This window comes from Osmerus mordax, chromosome 22 (assembly GCF_038355195.1).
Source record: "Osmerus mordax isolate fOsmMor3 chromosome 22, fOsmMor3.pri, whole genome shotgun sequence".
NCBI lineage: Eukaryota > Metazoa > Chordata > Actinopteri > Osmeriformes > Osmeridae > Osmerus > Osmerus mordax.
Window position 1 is genome coordinate 2189806 of NC_090071.1, and position 23796 is coordinate 2213601.

The window sequence follows — 23796 nt, forward strand, 5'->3', positions numbered from 1 at the left end:
GTGTGTGCGCCTTAGCTACAGACATTCAGCAAACAGGCGGGTTTAAATGCTGCAGGCGAGGGAGATTCCCCACTCGGATGAGGAAATGCAGTCTGCAGACCCAGGGGAAAGAGGCCTCTGCCAAGACTCTCCCTAGAGCAGTGGACATCCATCTGCACAGCATTAGTCTGAAACTCACCACTAAGCTCTGCGTGGTCAGATCACTGATGAGCTCTTAGCAGCCAGGGGAGGAAGTGGACGGCTAAAACCATCGCTGCTTTATAGCCGTGACAAATGCATGAGAATCATGACAATTCTGAATAATTTGTTTTTTTCTTATTGTTACATTTACATTTTACATTTAGTCATTTAGCAGACGCTCTTATCCAGAGCGACTTACAGTAAGTACAGGGACATTCCCCCGAGGCAAGTAGGGTGAAGTGCCTTGCCCGAGGACACAACGTCATTTTGCACTCCTGGGAATCGAACCGGCAACCTTCTGATTACTAGCACGACTCCCTCACCGCTCAGCCATCTGACTCCCTCGTTGTCCTGGCCAACCTGTGGCTTGTGTGTATCGTGAACGTTTAGCATCACAGTGTCCTTCAGAGGGAGATTAGCTGAGCTGACATGTTGTCTGATGTGTGTGAGTTTGATTGGCACCTCAATCTGCCCATGTGTCTTCCCCCTTCGGTGTCTGCTTATTACCACACATTCAACCCCTGAGTGCTTTTCAACATCCTGTTTTCTCCCTCCCATCCTTCTCACTCTTTCTCCCTCTCTTTCTGTTTCTCTCTCTCTCTCTCTCTCTCTCTCTCTCTCTCTCTCTCTCTCTCTCTCTCTCCCTCTCCACCATCTCTCCCTCTCTCTCTCCCATCTCTCTCTCTCTCTCCCCCATCTCTCCCTCTCTCTCCCCCATCTCTCCCTCTCTCTCTCCCTCTCTCTCCACCATCTCTCCCTCTCTCTCCCCATCTCTCTCTCTCCCCTGCAGTGATCCAGTACAGTACAGAGAATAAGGAGACCTGCGCTCGCTTCCAGCAGCAGTGTTCCCAGAGCGCCTACTGCACCGACTATTCTACCGGCTTCTGCTGCCATTGTCGCTTCGGTTTCTACGGCAACGGACGTCACTGCCTGCCCGACGGTGAGCGAAGATCGTCAGGCTCTAAGAGTCCACCGCTAGTACTTCCCCGAACACTTCTGCAACCACTGAAATTATTTTTGTAATTGCTTAGACATCAAGATGAATCACACAGTCACTTTCCTCGCTGTCTACGAGAAATGATGCTCCACACTCTCTCTCACACACACACCAACTCACACACACGCACACACACACACACACCAACTCGCACACAGGCTTCTGAACAGGTCAGGTCTCCTCTGGACCGTCCCCTGTCTCGCCCCCTCCCTGCCGCTCGGCTCTCTCACACGACAACGTCATCTTGTTCCCAGGCCAGTCAGCTCTTTCCTGCCTGGTCAACACCTTGGGCTGTGTAAGGCTGCAGCTAGCTCTTCAAACAGACCCTTCATTGAGGCCGGGGCTGGGGCCGGGACTGGGGCCAGGGCTGGGGCCGGGACTGGGGCCAGGGCTGGGGCCGGGGCTGGGGCCAGGGCTGGGTCTGAGACTAGCGCTAATTACTCAGAGGTGGCAGGCAGGCTGTTCCTTGCTCTCTCCACCGTCTAGGAGAGGGTGTAACATTTTAGGTAAGGAGGGACCTCAGGACTATGTGCGATGTATTTCAAAGCAAAGCTAGACGCCCTGGAGTTCTGAGTCAGGTGACGTTCAGAGACGGTGATGTCACGCTACATACCTTTTCTTTCAACATTTGTTTTTGTGTTTTTTAGTCTACATGTCAAACCTTTTGTGAGCATTCGGTTTGAAGGCATAATTGTCGAAACACACTCAAGTTAAAAGCGGTGTTTTGTAACCGCTTCAGTCGTTGACTGAAGTGAAGCATCTGCGTTCAGTAGGAGGCTTTGAAGGGGTGTTTTTTTTCCCGGGTCCTTTGTGTAAAGTGGAAGGGAGAAGCTAAACGGCATTGTCACTAGAAACAGTCTTGCCAAGACAGCCCACGCTGGACCAAAACCATCCGTTCCCTGTTAGGAACGCTCCGGGCCTGCCTCACCAGTCCATAGCAGGTCCTCATAACAACAACCCTTCCTTCCTGCTTCCCATCCCCACGGCAACCACCACGCATACGTTTGTTCTTCCACTTCAAACGATAGTTGCCCGGCTTAAAAAGAAGATTGTTTTTTAGCTTTTCTTTCGTTAGTGAGTCCCAATCTTTGTGTGTAGGCTGTGTTCGTTCAGGCGGGTGTCTGCTATTTCAGTCTGCGCTACGACTTGTCACATCCTGGTTTTTTGTAAGATATATATTTTGGGCCTTTCCTGGGTATTAGACAGAGAGAGAGACAGTTGAGACTGACAGGAAGTGAGGGGGCGAGAGGGGGAGACATGCAGAAATGTCCCGAGCCGGATTCAAACCCCTGCCTCACCCCATACGGCACACGCCCCTACGCTGGTGAGCCACCGCGGGCCACATTGTGTGTCTGCTTTTCTTAATGTATGAAATAAGAAGTCTTGACTACTTGTCCGGTATGTAACACTTAACCTCTCACCCCCCGTGTCCCAGGAGCTCCCCACCGGGTCAACGGAAAGGTCAGTGGCAGGGTGACGGTAGGGTCCACCCCGGTCGACCTTGGCAGCATCGACATGCACGCCTACATAGTGGTGGGTGACGGCCGGGCCTATACCGCCATCAGCGAGGTGCCAGAGCCAATCGGATGGGCGCTGATGCCCGTGGCGCCCATCGGAGAACTGTTCGGGTGGCTGTTCGCCTTGGAGCTTCCCAACAGCAGAGCAGGCTTCAAGATCACCGGTAAGATGACTGACTGCTGATGAGGACGCGTTTGCTTGTTGTTGTGAAAGTGCTTTGAAGATAGAGAAGGAGAAGAGGCCATGTGCCAGCCATGATGAGACGGATGTTAGCCTACAGTCTCTTCAGTTTGATATACCCAGGCCTCACACACATCCATCAGGTGCTGTGTTGGTCTGCATGCGTGGGTTTACATCTGCCCTGGATGATGTCACCTCAAATATAATTTGTGTGTATGTGAGTGTGTGTATATTTATTTATATATGGCGGTGTTTGCAGACACCCCATGCTGACACACCTCAGATCAGAGCTGTGTGTGTGTGTGTGTGTGTGTGTGTGTGTGTGTGAGTGTGTGTGTGTGAGTGTGTGTGTGAGTGAGTGTGTGTGTGTGAGTGTGTGTGTGTGTGTGTGTGAGTGTGTGTGTGTGTGTGTGTGTGTGTGTGTGTGTGTGTGTGTGTGAGTGTGTGTGTGTGTGAGTGTGTGTGTGTGTGAGTGTGTGTGTGTGAGTGTGTGTGTGTGAGTGTGTGTGTGAGTGTGTGTGTGTGTGTGTGTGTGTGTGAGTGTGTGTGTGAGTGTGTGTGTGTGTGAGTGTGTGTGTGTGAGTGTGTGTGTGTGAGTGTGTGTGTGTGTGAGTGAGTTTACAGTCTCTCAGCTGTCTTGTCCCCAGGGTGGGGATAGCAGAGCAGGCTCTGGAGCGCTCCACCCCTCCATGATAATTTGACTCAGGTGTTTGCAGACTGTGTTGTTGTGTTAGCAGAGGTGGCTTGTGTGAGACGTCACATTAAACACGGCACAGACCTTTCCTTAAGTGTTACCACTCAATTTAATAACCGTCACACATGTGTTCCAGTTTCTCAAGGACATAACATGTCTGGTATATTGTTCTCTCATGGAAGGTGGGCAAGGCATGGACCAGCTGCTAGTATTTGGACAGAGAAATTACGAAGGCATATGCCTGCTTCAGTACAACGATATGTATTCAACGATCGACGCGAGCGATGACATCACACACTGTGGTCTCCTCAGGTGCCGAGTTCACCCGCCACGCGGAGGTGACCTTTCACCCCGGCAACCAGCGCCTCAATATCGTCCAGACGGCCAGAGGACTGGACGAGCAGAACTACCTGAAGGTGGACACCCATCTCCACGGCGACGTACCCTTCATCCCTCCCGGAGCCACGGTCCAGATGGACCCATTCAAAGAGACGTTCCAGTACTACCCCTCAGGTAGAACGCACGCAGAACACACACTGCCTTACTCTAACTCTAACACCATAACTTATTTGTTGTCATCTGCACCACTAATGAAACCATGCACACTAGATGTACATCTCATTTCTAAGGATGCTAACAGTGCATTGAAGTACTTAGAGAACTCAGAAGTAACGGTAGTTCGGTACTATTAAGGAGTAAGAAGTCTTTCTCTGCCAAACCCTGGTGTCACGTTCATCTATCACTACTGGATGATAAGGATCAAGGAACTAGTCAGGCTATTAAAAGACTCTGGCTCCCCTTCCGCTGAGGAAGTGGGGAGACTGATTTTTGATGTCATCCGAAACCGTTTTTTTCTTTTTTCTTTCTCATGTTAAGGCACATAGTACAATGAGGAAGTGTTCAATTAGCATGACCACTCATCTCGGCCTGATTAGAGGTCTGGGTCGCCTGGGTCATGAGAGGGAAGCTTCTGGGGTACGGTGAGTTATGGTGGGACGGTCACGGTACTGTGTCTGTGGTTTTGTAGTCTACTGAGGAGAGACACAACAACATGAAGGGAATCACCCCGGTTAGTTTCACAACCGATTTATAAAGCTCCATCTGCAGTTTGCTTTCCTCTGAGGAAAAGATGCCCGTGTGCCAGCTTTTAAAGCGAGTATTAATCCACGCGAAGATTTACATTTACATTTAGTCATTTAGCAGACGCTCTTATCCAGAGCGACTTACAGTAAGTACAGGGACATTCCCCCCGAGGCAGGTAGGGTGAAGTGCCTTGCCCAAGGACACAACGTCATTCGGTTGGCATAGCCGGGAATCGAACTAGCAACCTTCTGATTACTAGCCCGATTCCTTAACCACTCAGCCATCTGACTCTCTACAAGATTTAGGTGAACAGAAGGATATTGTCTGAATCATGACTTCCTGTCTCCCCCCTCAGTCGTGACCTCCACATCCGTCCGTGAGTTCACGGTGGTGTCGGCCGAGCGGGGCTCCGAGTCGCTGTCCTTCCATCTGCGGCAGAACATCACGTACCGGGACTGTCGCCACGGGCCGCCCTCCGGCCCAGAGACCCAGCAGCTTACCATGGAGCGCATCTTCGTCATGTACGTCAAGGAGGAGCGCATTCTCCGCTACGCCATCACCGACAAGATTGGGCCCGTTGGAGGTACGCTGTGTGTGTGTGTGTGTGGTTGTGTGTGTGTGTGGTTGGTTGTGTGTGTGTGGGATGTACATTTCGTGTTTTTGATTGATGTTGAACATGTGTTGTGGTCCTCACATGTTCCTCTAACTCCAGTCTGTGGTCGACCATATGTGTGTAGTACATATGGTTCTCAGTGCTTCAACCCCACAGCAATCTAGCAGTCCCCCTACCTCCTTAAGTCTTTTACTCTGTCTCCCTAGCCCCCTCTGTCTCCCTTCCTCCCCTCCCTCTCTCTTTCTCTCTCTCTCCCCCCTTCATAGTTGAGATAGCTACTTTATTTGCACGCTGAAAGATGAAACACTCTAATCCTTCTCTGGATCTCTCCTCTAGCCAGGGTTCCACAGCTCTCTCTCTCTCTCTCTCTCTCTCTATCTCTCTCTCTCTCTTTTCTCTCTCTTCTCTCTCTCTCTTCTCTCTCTCCTCACCTCTTTCTCTTCTTCTCTTCACTCTCTCTCTTCTCTCACACTCTCTCTCTCTCTCTCTCTCTCTCTCTCTTCTCTCTCTCCTCACCTCTTTCTCTTCTTCTTCTCTTCACTCTCTCTCTCTTCTCTCACACTCTCTCTCTCTCTTCTCTCACTCTCTCTCTCTCTCTCTCTCTCTTCTCTTCTTATTCCCTTACTCTTTTCTCTTCGTATCAGATGGTAGTCCCTTCCAAAGCCACCTGTTTCCAGCTAGTGGGATCTAAGAGTGCTGTGCACACACCCATCCAGCAGGATGACTATATACTCCTCATGACCGAGCAAACACAGTGTGTATGGACATGCTATTTTAATACAAACCAGAATGCACAGAACAAATCAGCCAAGAGCGCTCCCCGATGACTGATAAATCAAGACGCTCGCTCCGTAGACAGGTAATGTGTGTGTGTGTGTGTGTGCCCTGATTCCCTGTCTGTCTGTTCTATTAAATTGAATCTCTGAAATGGACTGAGTACCACACGCACGCTGTCTATCGCACACAGACACACACACACGCTGTCTATCGCACACAGACACACACACACGCACGCTGTCTATCGCACATAGACACACACACACAGACATCACTACCCCCGCTCTGTTTGGTCATATCCTACTTTCATCGGCACCTGAGTCCTGATGCTGAGAGTCAGGTGGCTGAGCGGTGAGGGAATCGGGCTACTAATCCGAAGGTTGCCAGTTCGATTCCCGGTCATGCCAACTGACGTTGTGTCCTTGGGCAAGGCACTTCACCCTACTTGCCTCGGGGGGAATGTCCCTGTACTTACTGTAAGTCGCTCTGGATAAGAGCGTCTGCTAAATGACTAAATGTAATGTAATGTGATGCGGTCCGTGTCTGAGCAGAGAGGTGGAGTGTCTCTCTGAGCTCCCAGGGATCAGGTCACGCTGCTTGGCTCCTCTGCTTTCAACTAGTGCCCGTCTGTGTCATCAATATGTCAACAAATAGCTTAAGAAGTTCACAATGACATGTTTGACAAGGCAAAACGTCCAGTAAAACCACACACACACACACACTCATATATATATAAACGCACACTAATACGCACCACTTTAGCAGTGTTTAGAGGAACTTCAGGCCTGGAAAGGTCTTCCAGCTGTAGAGTGATAGGGCTGTCATGTTGAGGAGATGTCAGTGGGAGAGAGAGAGAGGGGGAGGGAGGGGGGGGGGTAGGGGAGGGGGGGTTGCTGCTGGTTTCTGGAAAATAATATCCCCCCCAATGACAGATTTACACAAGGGGGGGTGTAGTAGTCGGGCTAGGAGGAATAGCTGCGGAGTGATGTCATGGGAACCAGGCGATACCCAGAGGCGGCTTCTCTGTACCCTGTGCCCCAGGATGGAGCTCCGGTCATGGATGCACAGGCCAGGGAGCAAGGCCTGGGTCCAGGGACTGGAGGTTAGCTGGAAAACATCTGGGACTAAGGACCCCAGCTGGTCTGTCTGTGTGTCTGTGAATAGGGCCCAGTCATGACTATGTTGAGTCATGATGACTGGTGGGGTACTTCTGCTCCGATCCTCGCTGAACGGACCAATGGTCTTCTTGTTCGTATGTAATTAGGTTGTGAACTTATGATCTACTGGGAGTTCTGCTGTCCTGTTATGTCATGTTGATGTGTTTAGACAGGAGGCATTTGGCAAACAAGAAATATCTCCATTTGGATCTTTTTAGCAGTGCTGAATTTGGGTAAATATCACGCTCATGCAACGATCTAGCTACATGTGATAAATACCAGTGTTGAGCTTTAAAGGTTTTGAGTCCAAAATCGCTGCCAAATTGGAGGAGAAATTACTTCATGGAAATTGTAGAATGGATTTTCTGCTGGGAACATACTGTGCATCTTTTAGTTAGCAGATCTTTCCTGCTTTCGGTTGGATTCGATTTCTCTCTTTTTCTCTCTCTTTTCTCTCTTTTTCTCTCTCTTTTCTCTCTTTTTCTCTCTCTTTTTCTCTCTCTTTTTCTCTCTCTTTTTCTCTCTCTTTTTCTCTCTCTCTCTCTCTCTCTCTCTCTCTCTCTCTCTCTCTCTCTCTCTGTTTCTCTCTCTGTCTCTCTCTTTCTTTCACACACACACACACACAGACACACACACACAGCTGGGCTCATCAGCAGGATGCCTCCAGCCTGTAGTCCTGACAGCAGTCTCCCACCTGGTTTGCTTAACAAACTCCAAACCTCAGAGTTCCCAGGAGCTCCACCTCTCCACTCTGCTGTGCTCTGTCCGCCAGTCCCTTTAATTATCCCCCCGTTAAACATAAACTACACCACCCCACCTCCACCACGCAACCCTTCGCCTCCCTCGCCTAACCATGCTTTCCCCCCCTCTTCATCTCTCTCCCCCTCTCTCTCTCTGTCCCCCTGTGGAGTCACTTTAAAGGGGACTGTCTCTCTCTCTCTCTCTTCTCCCCTAACTGTTTCTCTTGCAAACACTTCAAACACCAGTCTTCCTGCCTGTCTTTGATAATGGGCCAAATTGGTGCCACCACCGGAGGGGAGGAAATCAAGCTGTTCTTAATGTGTGGGGAAGCAGGAGAGCCTGGGATGAGGGCGGGCGGGAGACTACAGACTAGAGTGAGAATGAAAGAGAAAGAGAGAAGAGAATAGAGACGGGGGTGCGAGCATGCCTATGTCATTCCCAAACACAGTGTTCTATTCAGCAGGGTCCCGGTCAGAGATCTGTAATCGGACAAGCGAGGGCTTCTCTCCTTAATAAGATCTGAGCGCTCCTCACCCCAGTCGCTGTTTCCCAGAGAGGGGTCCCCTCTCTCATAAAGCAGGGGCCCGGGATCTCTTTGTCATGTTTAACGGCCATTTAAAGCTAGTTGTGCAAGCCAGGTCAAGTGGTCTGACCTCCAAGGTCAGCCAGCGATATGCCACTTAAGGCCGACTGCCGGGGCGTCCAGAGAGAACCAGCTGTGCTCACATCCCCTCCGCGCTCGCTGTCCGTACTGTAACACAACGCAGCCCTGTTGTCATGGTTCCAAGACGCTGTGATCTCTGCATCTACCTCAGACCTGGATCAAAACACTGACAAGTCGTTCGCAAGTCTTTTCAGATACTTTCATGGAGCCAATGGATTTGGCATAATGTCTCGTTCACATTTCAATCTGTAACTTTGAGGCCAAAATCACATTGTGCTCATGCTAGCACATTCAAGGAAAGATTATTTAGGAAATTGGAGAATAGATGCTGGCAATTGACAATTCTGACTCCTTTCCAGACGCAAAAAAAAGGTTTTTCGCAAGTCTGATCGGACCCTGACTGCATGGCCCATCCTTCTAGACAGCATGTAGACCTCCTTTATGACTCAGACAGGATTATGAGGAAACCCTGCACTCATGCAGTGACTAACATCCTCCCTTCTCATTATTTTATTCCATAGTCTGCTCTGCCATGTGCAATGCTGTGCGGAATAACATATTGTCCTCTAACAGGAAGTCGTAAAAAATCCCTCACATCCTGTCTGGACTGGGTACCCCATAGATATATATAAAGGCTAGATGTCTCGTCCGCGTTGCTGGACAACGGAGTCGAACGTCCGCACATGGCGGCCATCTTGCTACAGTCAACTCGCTCACCCATAACATTGTGTTGGTGGTACATGTACTTTGTAAATGACCATAACTTGCTCAATGTTCAACCGATTTTTAAACGGTTTGGTTTGTTATCAACGTCAGAGATGTTGTTATGCAACACCTCTGCATACTTATGATTTATTTTTTATTTTTTTATAGAAGTTGAAACGTAAGGTGTTTATCTATGTGAAACGTAACGTGTTTATCGATCCCCCACTCTTCTCTGTCTCCTCTCAGTGGATCTTCCAGAGCCGGGCCAGGTGAACCCGTGCTACTCGGGAACTCACGACTGCGACACCACGGCGCAGTGCCTGCCAGGAGAGGGCCCGCAGTACCAGTGCCAGTGTGCCACGGGCTACACAGGAGACGGACGCAACTGTTACGGTAGGGGACGGGGGATGAGGGACGGGGGACGGGGATCGGGGGTCGGGAGATGGGCTTCCTGGGCTGGGCGGTTAAAAACGAAACAGGGCCACACGTAACGGAGTACAGACTCTGCTCGCGTTCCCCTTCCTCCAGTTCCCTCGCTCTGCCCTCTCTCTCTGTGTGTCTTTCTCTGTCTCTCTCTCTGTCTCTCTCTGTCTCTATCTCTCTGTCTCTATCTCTCTGTCTCTGTCTCTCTCTCTCTCTCTCTCTCTCTCTCTCTCTCTCTCTCTCTCTCTCTCTCTCTCTCTCTCTCTCTCTCTCTCTCTCTCTCTCTCTCTCTCTCTGTCTGTCTCTGTCTCTCTCTCTCTCTCTCACTATCTTTCTCTGTGTGTGAGTGATGACTCCAGTGCTGCGCCGCGGCTCCAGGCCCCTGTCTGTGTGGTTATACTCCTGGTTTCTTTAGGATGCTCCTCTGTGATCGGCTCCAGCTAATGGCCCCTCGGTTCAAGGCTGCAGCTGCCTTCCATCAACATCCGTCCGGCTAGAGGAGGGAAGGCGAGGGGGCAGGGGGATGGAGGGGGAGAGGGAGAGAACAGGATAGAACACTAGGAAGTCGAGGAGTTCAGTTTAGCTGAAATCACAGAACCAGGAAGTTAGAGAGACTCTTGAATTCCTGACGCTGCTAGCTGGCTACATCCATCCATAGGTTTATTTCAGTTTTTTGACTTTTTCTGCCAAACTTCCACCACCCTCTACTGGTGCTGTGAGAGTTCAGGACCAGGGAAATTGACCAACGTTTCAGGTTTGTGTCGTCGAACAGAGGCAACCCATGGCCACTTCCCATAAGAGAACTCTGAAGATGGGAGGGGGGAGAGGCGGGGGAGGCAGGAAGGGCAGGGTGTGGGTGTGAAGGTGCAAGGAGAAGAGTAAAAAGAGCGGTATGTTTGTGGATTAACAAGCGACACTGCTGTGTTTTGGCAGGAAGGACCCTCTGCCACTATAAAGGGTACACAGCTGTTGGAAATAGAGATAGAGATAGGGGGTGGGGGGAGGGGGGTGGCATTCTGAGAGCACTTCCTTTAGCACCTCCCTGACATATCTCTCACACACACACACCCCATACATTGACTCATATACATACACATACACACACACGCACAGACACACACACACACACTCTCACCTTCACCCTTCCTCCACGTCTCCGCTTCAGGAATCTGGAGATGATTTCCTGGTGGGCTTTAGGGCATCTTGTGCGGGTGGGGTCTGGAGGAGTGTAATTTCATCACCTGCCGGAATCCCTCCCTACTTTCCCCCCTGCAGGGCAGGTAGCAGGGGGTCAGGGAGCAGGGACGTTCCCCTCTGTCATTACCCTCTGATTAAAACCCTCTCCCCCACTGCTAAGACCGGTGTGAGCCCAGGCTTCGGGCCTGTTCCCACGACGACCTGCCTGGGGAGAAGCCCTCCCCCGCCAGCCACCCACTGTCATCACAACCAGGCTGATTGCAGGGCATGGTTAATATCTCCCAGCCCCAGGCATCAGACCAGGCATCAGACCAGGCTTGGGGCTGGGGGTGGGGCTGGGGGTGGGGCTGGGGGCGGGGCTGGTTTTCAGAGGTGGCATCTCTGCTCTCCTATAGAGTGGAGGTCTGTGTATGTATAAACAACCTGTATGTATGTTGTGTTTTTTAAATTTACAAACGAGGTCTGGTCTCTCTGTTTCCTGCATTCTCTCACGTTTCTCTTTCTTTCTCTCTCTCTCTCTCTCTCTCTCTCTCTCTCTCTCTCTCTCTCTCTCTCTCTCTCTCTCTCTCTCTCTCTCTCTCTCTCTCTCTCACTCTCACTCTCACTCTCACTCTCACTCTCACTCTCACTCTCACTCTCACTCTCACTCTCACTCTCACTCTCACTCTCACTCTCACTCTCACTCTCTCTCTCTCTCTCTCTCTCTCTCACTCCCTCGTGCTCTCTCTTTGTCTCTTTCTCTCCTTCTAGATGTGGACGAGTGTGTGGAAGGCCTGAGTTCATGTGGTGCCCATGGCCAGTGTGTGAACCTGCCAGGCAGTCATCGCTGCCAGTGTCAGACTGGTTATGAATTCGGTTTCGACGGACGTACCTGTTTGGGTCAGTTCAACGGCATGGTGTATAGGAAGGCACATCAGACCTGTTTTTTAACGACATGTATAACATATCTAATATATACTGTGTATAACTCCCATTACTTAACAACTAATCCTTCCCATTCTAACACAATAAATATTTACACAAAATAATCGATATCTGTACATAACTAAGAGGGAACTGGATATTGTGGAAACCCCAGGGAGGAAAGGAAGAGGAGGAACAATAACTCAATGTTGGGAGAATTTGCGTAGGAGACACACACACGCACAGCCAAAGATCACTATGTTCAGGGGATGGTTAACTCTTCTCATGTCCCACTAGAATCCCTTCAAACCCAGAACAGACCCTGCCCCGAACACTACGTGTCTCTCTCTATCTTCCTCTCCCTCTCTTCCTCTCCCTCTCTCTCTCTCTGTGTGTCTCTCTCTCTTTCTCTTCACAGCAAATCCTCCGCCCCCCCACAAAGCATTGCTGTCATACTTCATCGAATTAGCCACAAATGTTACATTCATAAATGGAAGCAAACGAACATCTTAAACGCTTAGTGAGCAGGTTCGAATCCCACCCCGCGCCCTCCCGGCTGGTCTCTCTGAAGTCGTAGACAGTTGACATTGTAGATGTTGATGATGTTGACATTTTTGTTGTTGTTCCCAGACGTGGACGAGTGTCGCTCCCAGCCCTGCGACCCTCACGCTTCCTGCACCAACACCCTGGGCTCTGTACAGTGCCGCTGCCAGCACGGTTACCAAGGAAACGGCTTCCAGTGTGTCCCGCAGGATGGTGCGACTGACACCCCCCCCCCACCCCCACCCCTATGGACATGACCATTTAAATTAGAATATTAGAATAGAACGTGAGGTCTCCATTCTAAGAATGTCCGTGTGATTCTTTTCAGGGCAATCGGAGCGCCCTAAGACCCAGTGTGAGCACCACAGAGACAGCCTCCAAGCAGGGCTGGAGCCCCGAGGGTCCAGACCGGGGCCAGGACCTCCACTGGGGGCCTTTGTCCCCCAGTGTGATGAGCAGGGTCAGTACAGACCCCTGCAGTGCCACGGCTCCACTGGACACTGCTGGTGTGTGGACAATCGGGGGCAGGAGAGAGCAGGCACCAGGACCCCACCTGGAACTCCTCCAACTAACTGTGATGAACAGGGTACGATATTTACATTATCTGTATGGTCTGGAAGTGCTTATCTGTCTGAGAGAAGTGGTAATTGGCTCAGTTAGAAGAACGCAGTGGTGCCAGATGCCATCCTGGATTTAACCAAACTAGAGACGGTCTCACACGGACGCTGGGAAAATGAAGAGAAGATGACTGGTGTTTGAGTAGAGGAATGCAAATGAGAATGCTCAGCAGACCGGCATTGGTCAGGCAGAGACACAGACCTAGAGAGATAGAAAGATAGAGAGTTCAAACTCAACTATTTTACTTAAAAACAAGTTTTCAAGGGTCAGGAGGTGTTGTCAATGTCTCCTCGGGGTTAAACCACCCATCCCTTTTTCATCTCTCCTGCCTTCCTCATTCCTACACTTGTTTTAGTTTGTATTAGAGGCACTGTACAATACGTTCACAAGGTCCCAGATGACAATTGGCTGTGACATCTGACCAAAGCTGTAATAATGTGAGTCGTGTTTTTAGGTCAGGTGTTAGCTCTTAAGTAATCCTTGACTTGTGAACTGTGGAGTCAAACAACCATTTATATCTACCTTGTTAGCATGTGGTTGTATTTAACCACATCAGGACTCATACCCCTGGAATGTCTGACAGCAGAGATGATTATGATGATGATGATTATATTGTGTGTGTGTTATTAACTCTTACATGACTACCAGAGAGGCCTGCAACCCACTGTGAGCAACTCAGAGATGGTCCCCAGCGCAGTCCTGAGGGCTACCCCATCGTGGGGGCTTTTGTCCCTGAGTGTGATGAGCAGGGTCAGTACAGAACCCTGCAGTGCCACGGCTCCACTGGACACTGCTGGTGTGTGGACAATAGGGGCCAGGAGAGAGCAGGCACCAGGACCCCACCTGGAAGCCCTCAACCCAACTGCAACGAAGAAGGTAAGATTTAAAATATTGTTAAAAAAAAAAAATGAAAGGTAAAAAAAAAAGGCTAAAATGTTTCTAAATGTTTTCACTCACAACACGACACAAAAAAGTGTCTATTTGTTTTGAAACTTTTATATTAACTTGTTGAATTACCCCATAGTACAGAAAAAATAATGTTACTGTCACTCTGTTCTCCAGAACGCCCCAAGACCCACTGTGAGAGGCTCAGAGATGGTCCCCAGCGCAGTCCTGAGGGCTACCCCATCGTGGGGGCTTTTGTCCCTGACTGTGATGAGCAGGGTCAGTACAGAACCCTGCAGTGCCACGGCTCCACTGGACACTGCTGGTGTGTGGACAATAGGGGGCAGGAGAGAGCAGGCACCAGGACCCCACCTGGAAGCCCTCAACCCAACTGCAACGAAGCAGGTAAGATTTTTTTGTATTCAGTCAGAAAACAAAATTGGGAAACAAATGTAAAAAAAAAAAAAAAGAAATTCTGAAAAAGTTTGGAAACGTTTTTGGGGAAACCTTTTTCACTCAAAACACGATACATAAAAGTTTGTATTTTTTTCGTGACTTTTATATTAACTTTAATTACCCCATAGTACTGAAAACATTGTATGTTACTGTCACCTTTCCTCCAGAACGCCCCAAGACCCACTGTGAGAGGCTCAGAGATGGTCCCCAGCGCAGTCCTGAGGGCTACCCCATCGTGGGGGCTTTTGTCCCTGAGTGTGATGAGCAGGGTCAGTACAGAACCCTGCAGTGCCACGGCTCCACTGGACACTGCTGGTGTGTGGACAATAGGGGGCAGGAGAGAGCAGGCACCAGGACCCCACCTGGAAGCCCTCAACCCAACTGCAACGAAGAAGGTAATATTTAAAATATTTTAGAAAAAATGTTTTGAAAGGTAAAAAAAAAAATTGCTAAAAAGTTTCTAAATGTTTTCACTCACAACACGACACAAACAATTGTCTATTTGTTTTAAAACTTTGATATTAACTTGTTGAATTGCCCCATAGTACAGAAAACATTCTGTTACTGTCACTCTTTCTCCAGAACGCCCCAAGACCCACTGTGAGAGGCTCAGAGATGGTCCCCAGCGCAGTCCTGAGGGCTACCCCATCGTGGGGGCTTTTGTCCCTGACTGTGATGAGCAGGGTCAGTACAGAACCCTGCAGTGCCACGGCTCCACTGGACACTGCTGGTGTGTGGACAATAGGGGGCAGGAGAGAGCAGGCACCAGGACCCCACCTGGAAGCCCTCAACCCAACTGCAATGAAGCAGGTAAGATTACAAATATTTTAGAAAATATGTTTTGAAAGGTTGAAAATATATTTTCAACAAGAAGTTTGGTAAGGTAAAAAAAATATTTTTTTTAAACGTTTAGATTTTTTTTTTTTGAAAAATCGTTTTGATTTTGTTTTTTGGAAAAAACGTTTGTTTTTTTGGGGTTTGAAAAATCTTTTCAAAAACATTTTGAAAAAACAGTTTTGAGATTTTTTTTTTGAAAGGTAAAACAAATTTTTAGCTAAAAAGTTTCTAAACCTTTTCACTCACAACACGACACAAAAAAGTGTCTATTTGTTTTAAACTTTTATATTAACTTGTTGAATTGCCCCATAGTACAGAAAAAATAATGTTACTGTCACTCTGTTCTCCAGAACGCCCCAAGACCCACTGTGAGAGGCTCAGAGATGGTCCCCAGCGCAGTCCTGAGGGCTACCCCATCGTGGGGGCTTTTGTCCCTGAGTGTGATGAGCAGGGTCAGTACAGAACCCTGCAGTGCCACGGCTCCACTGGACACTGCTGGTGTGTGGACAATAGGGGGCAGGAGAGAGCAGGCACCAGGACCCCACCTGGAAGCCCTCAACCCAACTGCAATGAAGCAGGTAAGATTACAAATATTTTAGAAAATAGGTTTTGAAAGGTTGAAAATATATTTTCAACAAGAAGTTTGGAAAGGTAAAAAAAATATATTTTTTAAACGTTTAGAAAAAAATGTTTTGAAAAAACGTTTTGAATTTTTGTTTTTAAGAATCGTTTTGAAAAAACGTTTTGGAAAAATTGTTTTGAAAAAACATTTAGTTTTTTTGGGTTTGAAAAATCTTTTCAAAAACATTTTGAAAAAACAATTTAGAGATTTTTTTTTTGAAAGGTAAAAAAAATGTTTTAACTAAAAAGTTTCTAAACCTTTTCACTCACAACACGACACAAAAAAGTGTCTATTTGTTTTAAAACTTTTATATTAACTTGTTAAATTGCCCCAGAGTACAGAAAAAATAATGTTACTGTCACTCTGTTCTCCAGAACGCCCCAAGACCCACTGTGAGAGGCTCAGAGATGGTCCCCAGCGCAGTCCTGAGGGCTACCCCATCGTGGGGGCTTTTGTCCCTGAGTGTGATGAGCAGGGTCAGTACAGAACCCTGCAGTGCCACGGCTCCACTGGACACTGCTGGTGTGTGGACAATCGGGGGCAGGAGAGAGCAGGCACCAGGACCCCACCTGGAAGCCCTCAACCCAACTGCAACGAAGAAGGTAAGATTTAAAATATTTTAGAAAAAAGTTTTTGAAAAGTTGAAAAATATTTTCAACAAGAAGTTTGGAAAGGTAAAAAATATATATTTTTTAAACGTTAAGAAAAAAATGTTTTGAAAAATCGTTTTGAAAAAAGAATTTGGAGAATATTTTTTTGGAACGTTTAAAAAATTTGTTTTTGCTAAAATGTTTCTAAACCTTTTCACTCACGACACAAAAAAGTGGCTGTTTTAAAACTTTGATATTAACTTGTTGAATTGCCCCATAGTACAGAAAAAATATTGTTACTGTCACTCTTTTCTCCAGAACGCCCCAAGACCCACTGTGAGAAGCTCAGAGATGGTCCCCAGCGCAGTCCTGAGGGCTACCCCATCGTGGGGGCTTTTGTCCCTGAGTGTGATGAGCAGGGTCAGTACAGAACCCTGCAGTGCCACGGCTCCACTGGACACTGCTGGTGTGTGGACAATAGGGGGCAGGAGAGAGCAGGCACCAGGACCCCACCTGGAAGCCCTCAACCCAACTGCAACGAAGCAGGTAAGATTTTTTTTGTATTCAGTCAGAAAACAAAATTGGGAAACAAATGTTTAAAATACAAAATAAATAAAAACAATTCGGAAAAGGTTTGGAAACGTTTTTGGGGAAACCTTTTTCACTCAAAACACGATACATAAAAGTTTCTAGTTTTTTCGTTACTTTTATATTAACTTTAATTACCCCATAGTACTGAAAACATTGTATGTTACTGTCACTTTTCCTCCAGAACGCCCCAAGACCCACTGTGAGAGGCTCAGAGATGGTCCCCAGCGCAGTCCTGAGGGCTACCCCATCGTGGGGGCTTTTGTCCCTGACTGTGATGAGCAGGGTCAGTACAGAACCCTGCAGTGCCACGGCTCCACTGGACACTGCTGGTGTGTGGACAATAGGGGGCAGGAGAGAGCAGGCACCAGGACCCCACCTGGAAGCCCTCAACCCAACTGCAACGAAGAAGGTAAGGGTTATTACATTCACTATGCTGTACTTGTAGTTTGCGGACACACACACACGTAACACTGAATTCCTTACGTTTATTCTACATCTTTATTGTTGTATTTATCCTATTTATAGTGATAAAAATATGCAAGATGTGGACTAAACATGATATCAAACAATAGTAAAACTGTGACTGGTGATTAATATGTTACACCCTCAAGAATCTCACATCTGTAAATCTACATATGAGTAATAACTTTCATTTGGACCAAGCGAAGGCTGCCAAGTCATAGAGACAGGATTATATTTGAGGTGATTATGTGGCCAGAGAGTCTTTTTTCTTGGTTTTCCTGGTCAACTTCCCCGCTTCCAAATTATATTTAATGTGCTCTCTTCTCACCCTTGTCACAAATGACTACCCTAACAGAATCCATTTGGAAATTTCAAGTTCAAGGCAAGAGCACTGTTAAATTTGTTTTACAGTCTCAAGGAATAGTGAAAAAGATCACATGACACGTAGTTAAGCGGTGCTTTTTATCTTCCATTGAAAGAATGTTATTGTAAACTGTAAATGGTTGGGTAGGTGAAATGGTAGGTGTGTACAACAGATTTTGTGCGCAGGCTTGTGTTTGATTGTACAAATCAACTAAGTCCATATCTGTGTGTGTGTAAGAGACAGGATTATTGTGTGGCCCCTGAAGGGGGCCTCTCAGGGCCATAGATCAGGACTCCTGTCAAAGCAGTGTAAACACTTGCAGGGTCAGCTCACCTCTCACTAGCAACAGCTGGGGGGCTTATGGTACCGTATGGCTCCCATAATCATGGCACCCGTTCTCTTAACAGCTGACTAGCTCTGCCTGCACTCACCTTCAAGGTCAAACCCCCTCCCCCCTTCCCCCCTCAATCTCCCCTGAACTCCGAGTGTCTCACACAGTCCCAACACTTCCTGTGTGCCCTCTGACAACACTTCCTGTGTGCCCTCTGATTCATGTTTTGGCCGACTCCCCCATCTGCTTTGCATACCAACACATCCTGCACCACACATCGCACCATATCATATTGTACTCCACATGTCCCTACCCTATGAAACCATACCATGACAAAGTTGGGACTGCCTTTCTAACCCCCCCCCCCTTCTCCCCCCTTCTCCCCCCTCCCAGTGGCCCCCACTAGGCGCCCGGAGACTGTATGTGACCGCTGGCGAGCCAGTCTAGTGGACCACTACGGGGGCAAACCAGAGCCCCAGCATTACCTACCTCAGTGCGACCCGGACGGCCAGTTCGAGCCGGTGCAGTGTTACGGAGACAGCAGCTACTGCTGGTGCGTGGACCGGGACGGCCGTGAGGTGGCGGGGACGAGGTCGCACGACGTCGTCAAGCCTGCGTGTGAGTGACGTCGCCGCACTCCTCACGGAGAGAAGCGGATCGATGACAGCGTCGTGGTGTTCCTTAGCAGAGCCTGCTTTAGCCGCTTTAGAGGCGAAAGGGTTTTAAAGCACCCCCATGACTCTCAGAAGGCACAAAAGTATCTAAAATAGGGGAAGTCAGGTTGCTAAGCGGTTAGGGAATCGGGCTAGTAATCAGAAGGTCGCCGGTTCGATTCCCTGGCCGTGCGAAATTACCTTGTGTCCTTGGGCAAGGCACTTCACCCTACTTGCCTCGGGGGGAATGTCCCTGTACTTACTGTAAGTCGCTCTGGATAAGAGCGTCTGCTAAATGACTAAATGTAAAATACTGAAATTGACGTGTTTTCCCCCCCTGACCCTTCTCAACAGGTATTCCAACGGTGGTTCCTCCCACCATGCATCCGTTGCCCCGCCCTGATGTGACCCTGCCCCCCTCCGCTTCAGGAACTTCCCTGCTGTATGCCCAGGGTCAGCAGATCGGAGCGCTGCCTCTCAACGGTACCGTCATGGACAAGGAGCACTCCTCAACTCTGCTGGCTCTGCATGTAAGCACAACGGGCTGGGTGGAGCTCAGTGGTTAGAGCATTTCACTGCAGATCAAGAGGTCCTAGGTTCAAATCCCACCCCGTCTTTCGCTTTGAAAAAACGCATCTGTTAAATAAATACCCTGATCTATAAAGAATACTTTATTGTTGGTCATCTCTCATGCTGGTCTGTGTGATTAACCGTTGATATGCGACTTTGCAGGGATCCATTGTGGTGGGTCTGGACTATGATTGTAAAGAGAGGAAGGTGTACTGGACAGACTTGGCTGGTAGGACCATCAGCAGAGCATCCCTGGAGCGGGGGGCGGAGCCTGAGATACTCATCAACACAGGTGAGACACACAAACTCTACAACTCTATGAAACTGAAGATGTTTTCCTTTGCATTCAGGTGTGCGGACAAGAACAACTGTACGCTTTGCTGTAACGTAAAAAGAAACCAATGCTGTAGATTTTGACTTGTGGCGGTTCTGAACGATAGGTTTGACCAGCCCCGAGGGCCTGGCGGTAGACGTGGTCCGCAGAGCCATGTTCTGGGTGGACAGCACGCCCGACAAGATCGAACAGGCCAACCTGGATGGCAGCGGGCGGAGAGTCCTGTTTGACGCAGACTTGGTCAACCCCCGGGCCATCATAGTGGACTCTTCCACTGGGTAAGACTAACATGGCCGAGACGCTGTTTTTGTTGACGTGAATTCTCCTGGTCTCTGGCTGTGTGAAGCGTCTGAGCTAAAGGCTCCCCATGCTCGAGACAGTTTGTGTGACTGTGCATGACTGATGCCTCTCGTGATGAAAAACAGAGTTGTTTTGGTTCAGCGTCTGATTTAAAGCTCTTTAATGCGATGAGACAAGGAAAGGCCCATGGGATTGTGGGTCAGGGGCCACAGGTTGTTCTGTGCAACCTGACTGTGACCTCATCAGCTGTAAACAGATCCTTCAGAGCCCTCATAAGCAAGCGTGGACGTGGTGGTCCCCCAAGACTGGCACAGTATGTGTGTGTGTTTGTCTGAGCAAAAAAGGGGTTTTCGATTAGTGTTTCCCCTTGTTTAATTAATGGTCATGTCAATTAGTCCTCATTTCCTGTGAGACAGCACGCTTCCTGTCCCTGATGATGCCGTGCAAAGATAGGGCTCCATTACTCAGACAGCCTCTGTAGATAAGACCTCCGAAAGAGAACCCTCCCCAGGCAGAGGAGGTAAGAGTGAGAAGGTGAAGGATGAGGGGGCAGTGAGACAGAGGAGGAGAGATATTCCGTAAGGAGAGAAGGTCAAGAATGATGGGGGGAGTAAGACGGAATGAGAGAGCTTCTTAAAAGTTCTGGAGGCGGAGAACACAGCTGTCTCTCTCCCTTTCTCGCTCCCTCTTTCTCCCTGTCTGTCCCCCTGTCTCTCTCTCTCTCTCTCCTCCTGTCTGGGTGCCTCTGTGGAGGAGGAACAGGCAGTGTGTGGGCCAGGAACCACACACATGTTGATCCTGAGAGCTCTCTGACATCTCCACATCTGCACCAGCTGTTGGCCTCTGGGGAGTATATGTAATCCAAACCGCATGGGCAATCAGGAGAACTACGTGTGTGTACGTGTGTGCGTGCGTGTGCGTGCATGTTTGTGTACACGTTAAATTCAGCTCTCTGGCACAGGGATTGTGTGTTTAGTCTAATATATCACCAAGCACACACTTAATCATCAGTCCAATCATGTGAAGCAGCAATTTCACTGAACCCCAGTCCGAAATACCAGAAACGGTGACTGCCGTTGCTTTTGAGTAATCTTAGCCAAACATCTTTCAATGTTTGTGTTTTTCAAGAAAACAATTATTATTCTATTAACATGTAATGTTAGAACCAAATACTTTGTGCCAAACCCCCTAAAGCTGGTCATATACACCATAAAGAAGAATGTGTTACGAGTAATTGCATCTGATTAGGTATGTTTATTCAAACCATATGTTGGTAATAATACTAGTGGTAACTTGAGAAGCAGTATAAGTTATCCCTCAGTATCTGATAATGTGAAGTACTCTTGTTTCAGAAAGCCTAGAGGGTAAGTTAAATGATTGTAAAATTTAGTTTTATCTGTTTTTTAAATCCACACTGTATTTCTTGGCACAGTGCTACAAGGACTGACAATAAAAAAAGCATGTTATTGCAGAATGATTTTAAACATATATTTTTAACATCCCCCACTTAAAATTGAGTGAGGGCGTAACAGTATTATCCACCTCATCAGTGAAAACAAAATTAATTTCTCTGAGGAATATGACTAGTGAATAAAGTGCAACAACATACCTTACCAATACCTATAGAATAAAGTGCAATACCATACCTTATCAAGGCAGTTCATTCCACTTATGTTTGTGAAACAGTGGTAGTGTTTTCCACAGGTTAGTTTTACAACCCTAGCAACCTCGTAATGCGTCCTGAAACCAAGCACCAGTCCAGCCACCATCTCCACGCTGTCCCCTGACCTGGCTGTGTGTCTTTGACTTTAGGACACTGTACTGGACTGACTGGAACAGGGAGGCTCCGAAGATAGAGAGAGCCTCGGTGGACGGACACAGCAGGAAGGTTCTGGTCAGGGAGGGGATTGGCCTGCCCAATGCTTTGACCTTTGACACTACCTCACACCAGGTGTGCTGGGCGGACGCAGGTAAACGGGCCGCGAGGAGTCTGGTGAATCCACCAGCCATGTACTCTCTCGATTCTTTCGTTTTCTCCCTCGTAAACGAAATCGAATTCGAGCGTGTTATGTGGCGCACTGAACCTTTATACGATCTTAAAAATCACAAGCTGTGAAATTGTCTGTTTGTTTCACAATCAAACCAACAGTCCCACATCGGTCTCTCTCCCGTTTCTCTCTCTCGCAGGGACGAAGCGATTGGAATGCATCTCACCGGATGGAACGGGTCGAAGGGTGATCCACAGCAACCTCAACTATCCCTTCAGCATGGTGTTCTACAGCAACCACTTCTACTACACGGACTGGAGAAGGTGGGTGCCTTACTCTGCTATGGCCCCCAAACATCTTAGACAGCTGATCAGAGACATGATCACTCAGGGAGTCAGGTGGCTGAGCGGTGAGGGAATTGGGCTAGTAATCCGAAGGTTGCCAGTTCGATTCCCGGCCATGCCAACTGACGTTGTGTCCTTGGGCAAGGCACTTCACCCTACTTGCCTCGGGGGAATGTCCCTGTACTTACTGTAAGTCGCTCTGGATAAGAGCGTCTGCTGAATGACTAAATGTAAATGTCTTATTCCAGCTCAGTGACATCACAGACTTGGCCTCTCTCGTTCACAGGGATGGCGTGATGGCGGTGAGGCGTGATGGCAGCCAGTTCTCTGAGGAGTACCTACCCGACCAGAGGTCTCACCTCTACGGCATTGCCGTGGCAACATCCCACTGTATATCAGGTACTTATACACCTGAAATGCCTTCACGTTCACAGCCTGTATCATTTCTTATGGTGTGAGCCATTGCATTTTAACCTCAAGTCAAACACAGAAGTTCTTGTTCCATGGCTCCAACTGAGTCTCAATGGCGTACTTGGTTTTTACGTGACAGTATGGGTGCTGACACCTGCTTTGAATCCCTCCTACATCAAATGAAAGAGAGGTAGACAAAAGTCCCATTGCACACAACCTGTCAACTGGGAAAAGTAGAAGGCATCTGCTGTCAAATCATTGTACTTCAGACCCAGGCGACGAAATGTGACTGGGCCTGGCTCCTACATCAAAGTGCTTCAAAGCCATGGAAACAGCCAATGAGATTATTCCGTTTTGTAGACCTACACTCAAATATCTTAAAGAGGGTATTTGTCTGTTATGGGGTAAAAATGACAACTGTTGACGTAATGTTTATTCTGGGATGCAAGGCTGTGCTCGTATGCTGAGTGAAGTGTGCAGTCCAAGGGGTTCCGTTTGTCATTTGTGACCTAATATGGTTATTATCTGTTACAGGGAGACACTAATGACAGAGACTGTTCTACGGTGCTATTTCGGGCTAGTCTTTTAAGTGCTTCTCCTGTGAGAACTCCTTCAGAGAGACTGCGAACAAAAGAACAGAAGAAACTCACAAAAAAAAAACACCTGAAACCACAAGTCAAATTTACAAACGCCGACGGCGACTCCCTCACCCCCTCTTCCCAAATATAGTTTTGTAAATTTGTTTTATACCTCATTTCATTCTACTGTATTTTTGTATGTGTGTTTTTATAGAAAGCCAAAGAAAAAGAAGCTTTAAAAAACAAGATCTTTGAGCCACAAATCCTGGTGTCACTGTCAATGAGTGTACGAGTGAACACACAGCAATGCAGTATTTGAATAGACTGTGCACTAATATGAAATTTGTATTTCACACATGAAATTGCATTGACATTTTACCAAATACTTATTACCACAGTTCTTTTGTATCTTTTTGTATCTTTTGTAAGATGTGATATTTATAACAATAAAATGTGATTCAGGATTTGTACAACTACCCTCTGTTAA

At 48.1% G+C, this 23796-nt stretch overlaps 2 protein-coding genes across 2 annotated transcripts in view; both read left to right on the forward strand.

Annotated features, from left to right (window-relative positions):
• nid2a (nidogen 2a (osteonidogen)) overlaps window positions 1-23779 on the forward strand; it is a 30375-nt gene extending 6596 nt beyond the window's left edge. Inside the window, exons 5-28 of the mRNA XM_067260946.1 lie at window positions 971-1120; window positions 2613-2858; window positions 3882-4082; window positions 5008-5235; window positions 9556-9702; window positions 11680-11808; window positions 12463-12588; window positions 12704-12961; window positions 13642-13869; window positions 14056-14283; window positions 14502-14729; window positions 14917-15144; window positions 15522-15749; window positions 16168-16395; window positions 16702-16929; window positions 17156-17383; window positions 18525-18749; window positions 19139-19314; window positions 19517-19646; window positions 19795-19966; window positions 21801-21958; window positions 22176-22299; window positions 22607-22719; window positions 23266-23779. Of these exons, the coding sequence (XP_067117047.1) occupies window positions 971-1120; window positions 2613-2858; window positions 3882-4082; window positions 5008-5235; window positions 9556-9702; window positions 11680-11808; window positions 12463-12588; window positions 12704-12961; window positions 13642-13869; window positions 14056-14283; window positions 14502-14729; window positions 14917-15144; window positions 15522-15749; window positions 16168-16395; window positions 16702-16929; window positions 17156-17383; window positions 18525-18749; window positions 19139-19314; window positions 19517-19646; window positions 19795-19966; window positions 21801-21958; window positions 22176-22299; window positions 22607-22719; window positions 23266-23276 (4418 nt within the window). The 3' untranslated portion in view covers window positions 23277-23779. The remainder of the gene's footprint in view (window positions 1-970; window positions 1121-2612; window positions 2859-3881; window positions 4083-5007; window positions 5236-9555; window positions 9703-11679; window positions 11809-12462; window positions 12589-12703; window positions 12962-13641; window positions 13870-14055; window positions 14284-14501; window positions 14730-14916; window positions 15145-15521; window positions 15750-16167; window positions 16396-16701; window positions 16930-17155; window positions 17384-18524; window positions 18750-19138; window positions 19315-19516; window positions 19647-19794; window positions 19967-21800; window positions 21959-22175; window positions 22300-22606; window positions 22720-23265) is intronic.
• Window positions 1-23796, forward strand: part of ero1a (endoplasmic reticulum oxidoreductase 1 alpha) — a 99446-nt gene that overhangs the window by 63704 nt on the left and 11946 nt on the right. The window lies entirely within an intron of this gene.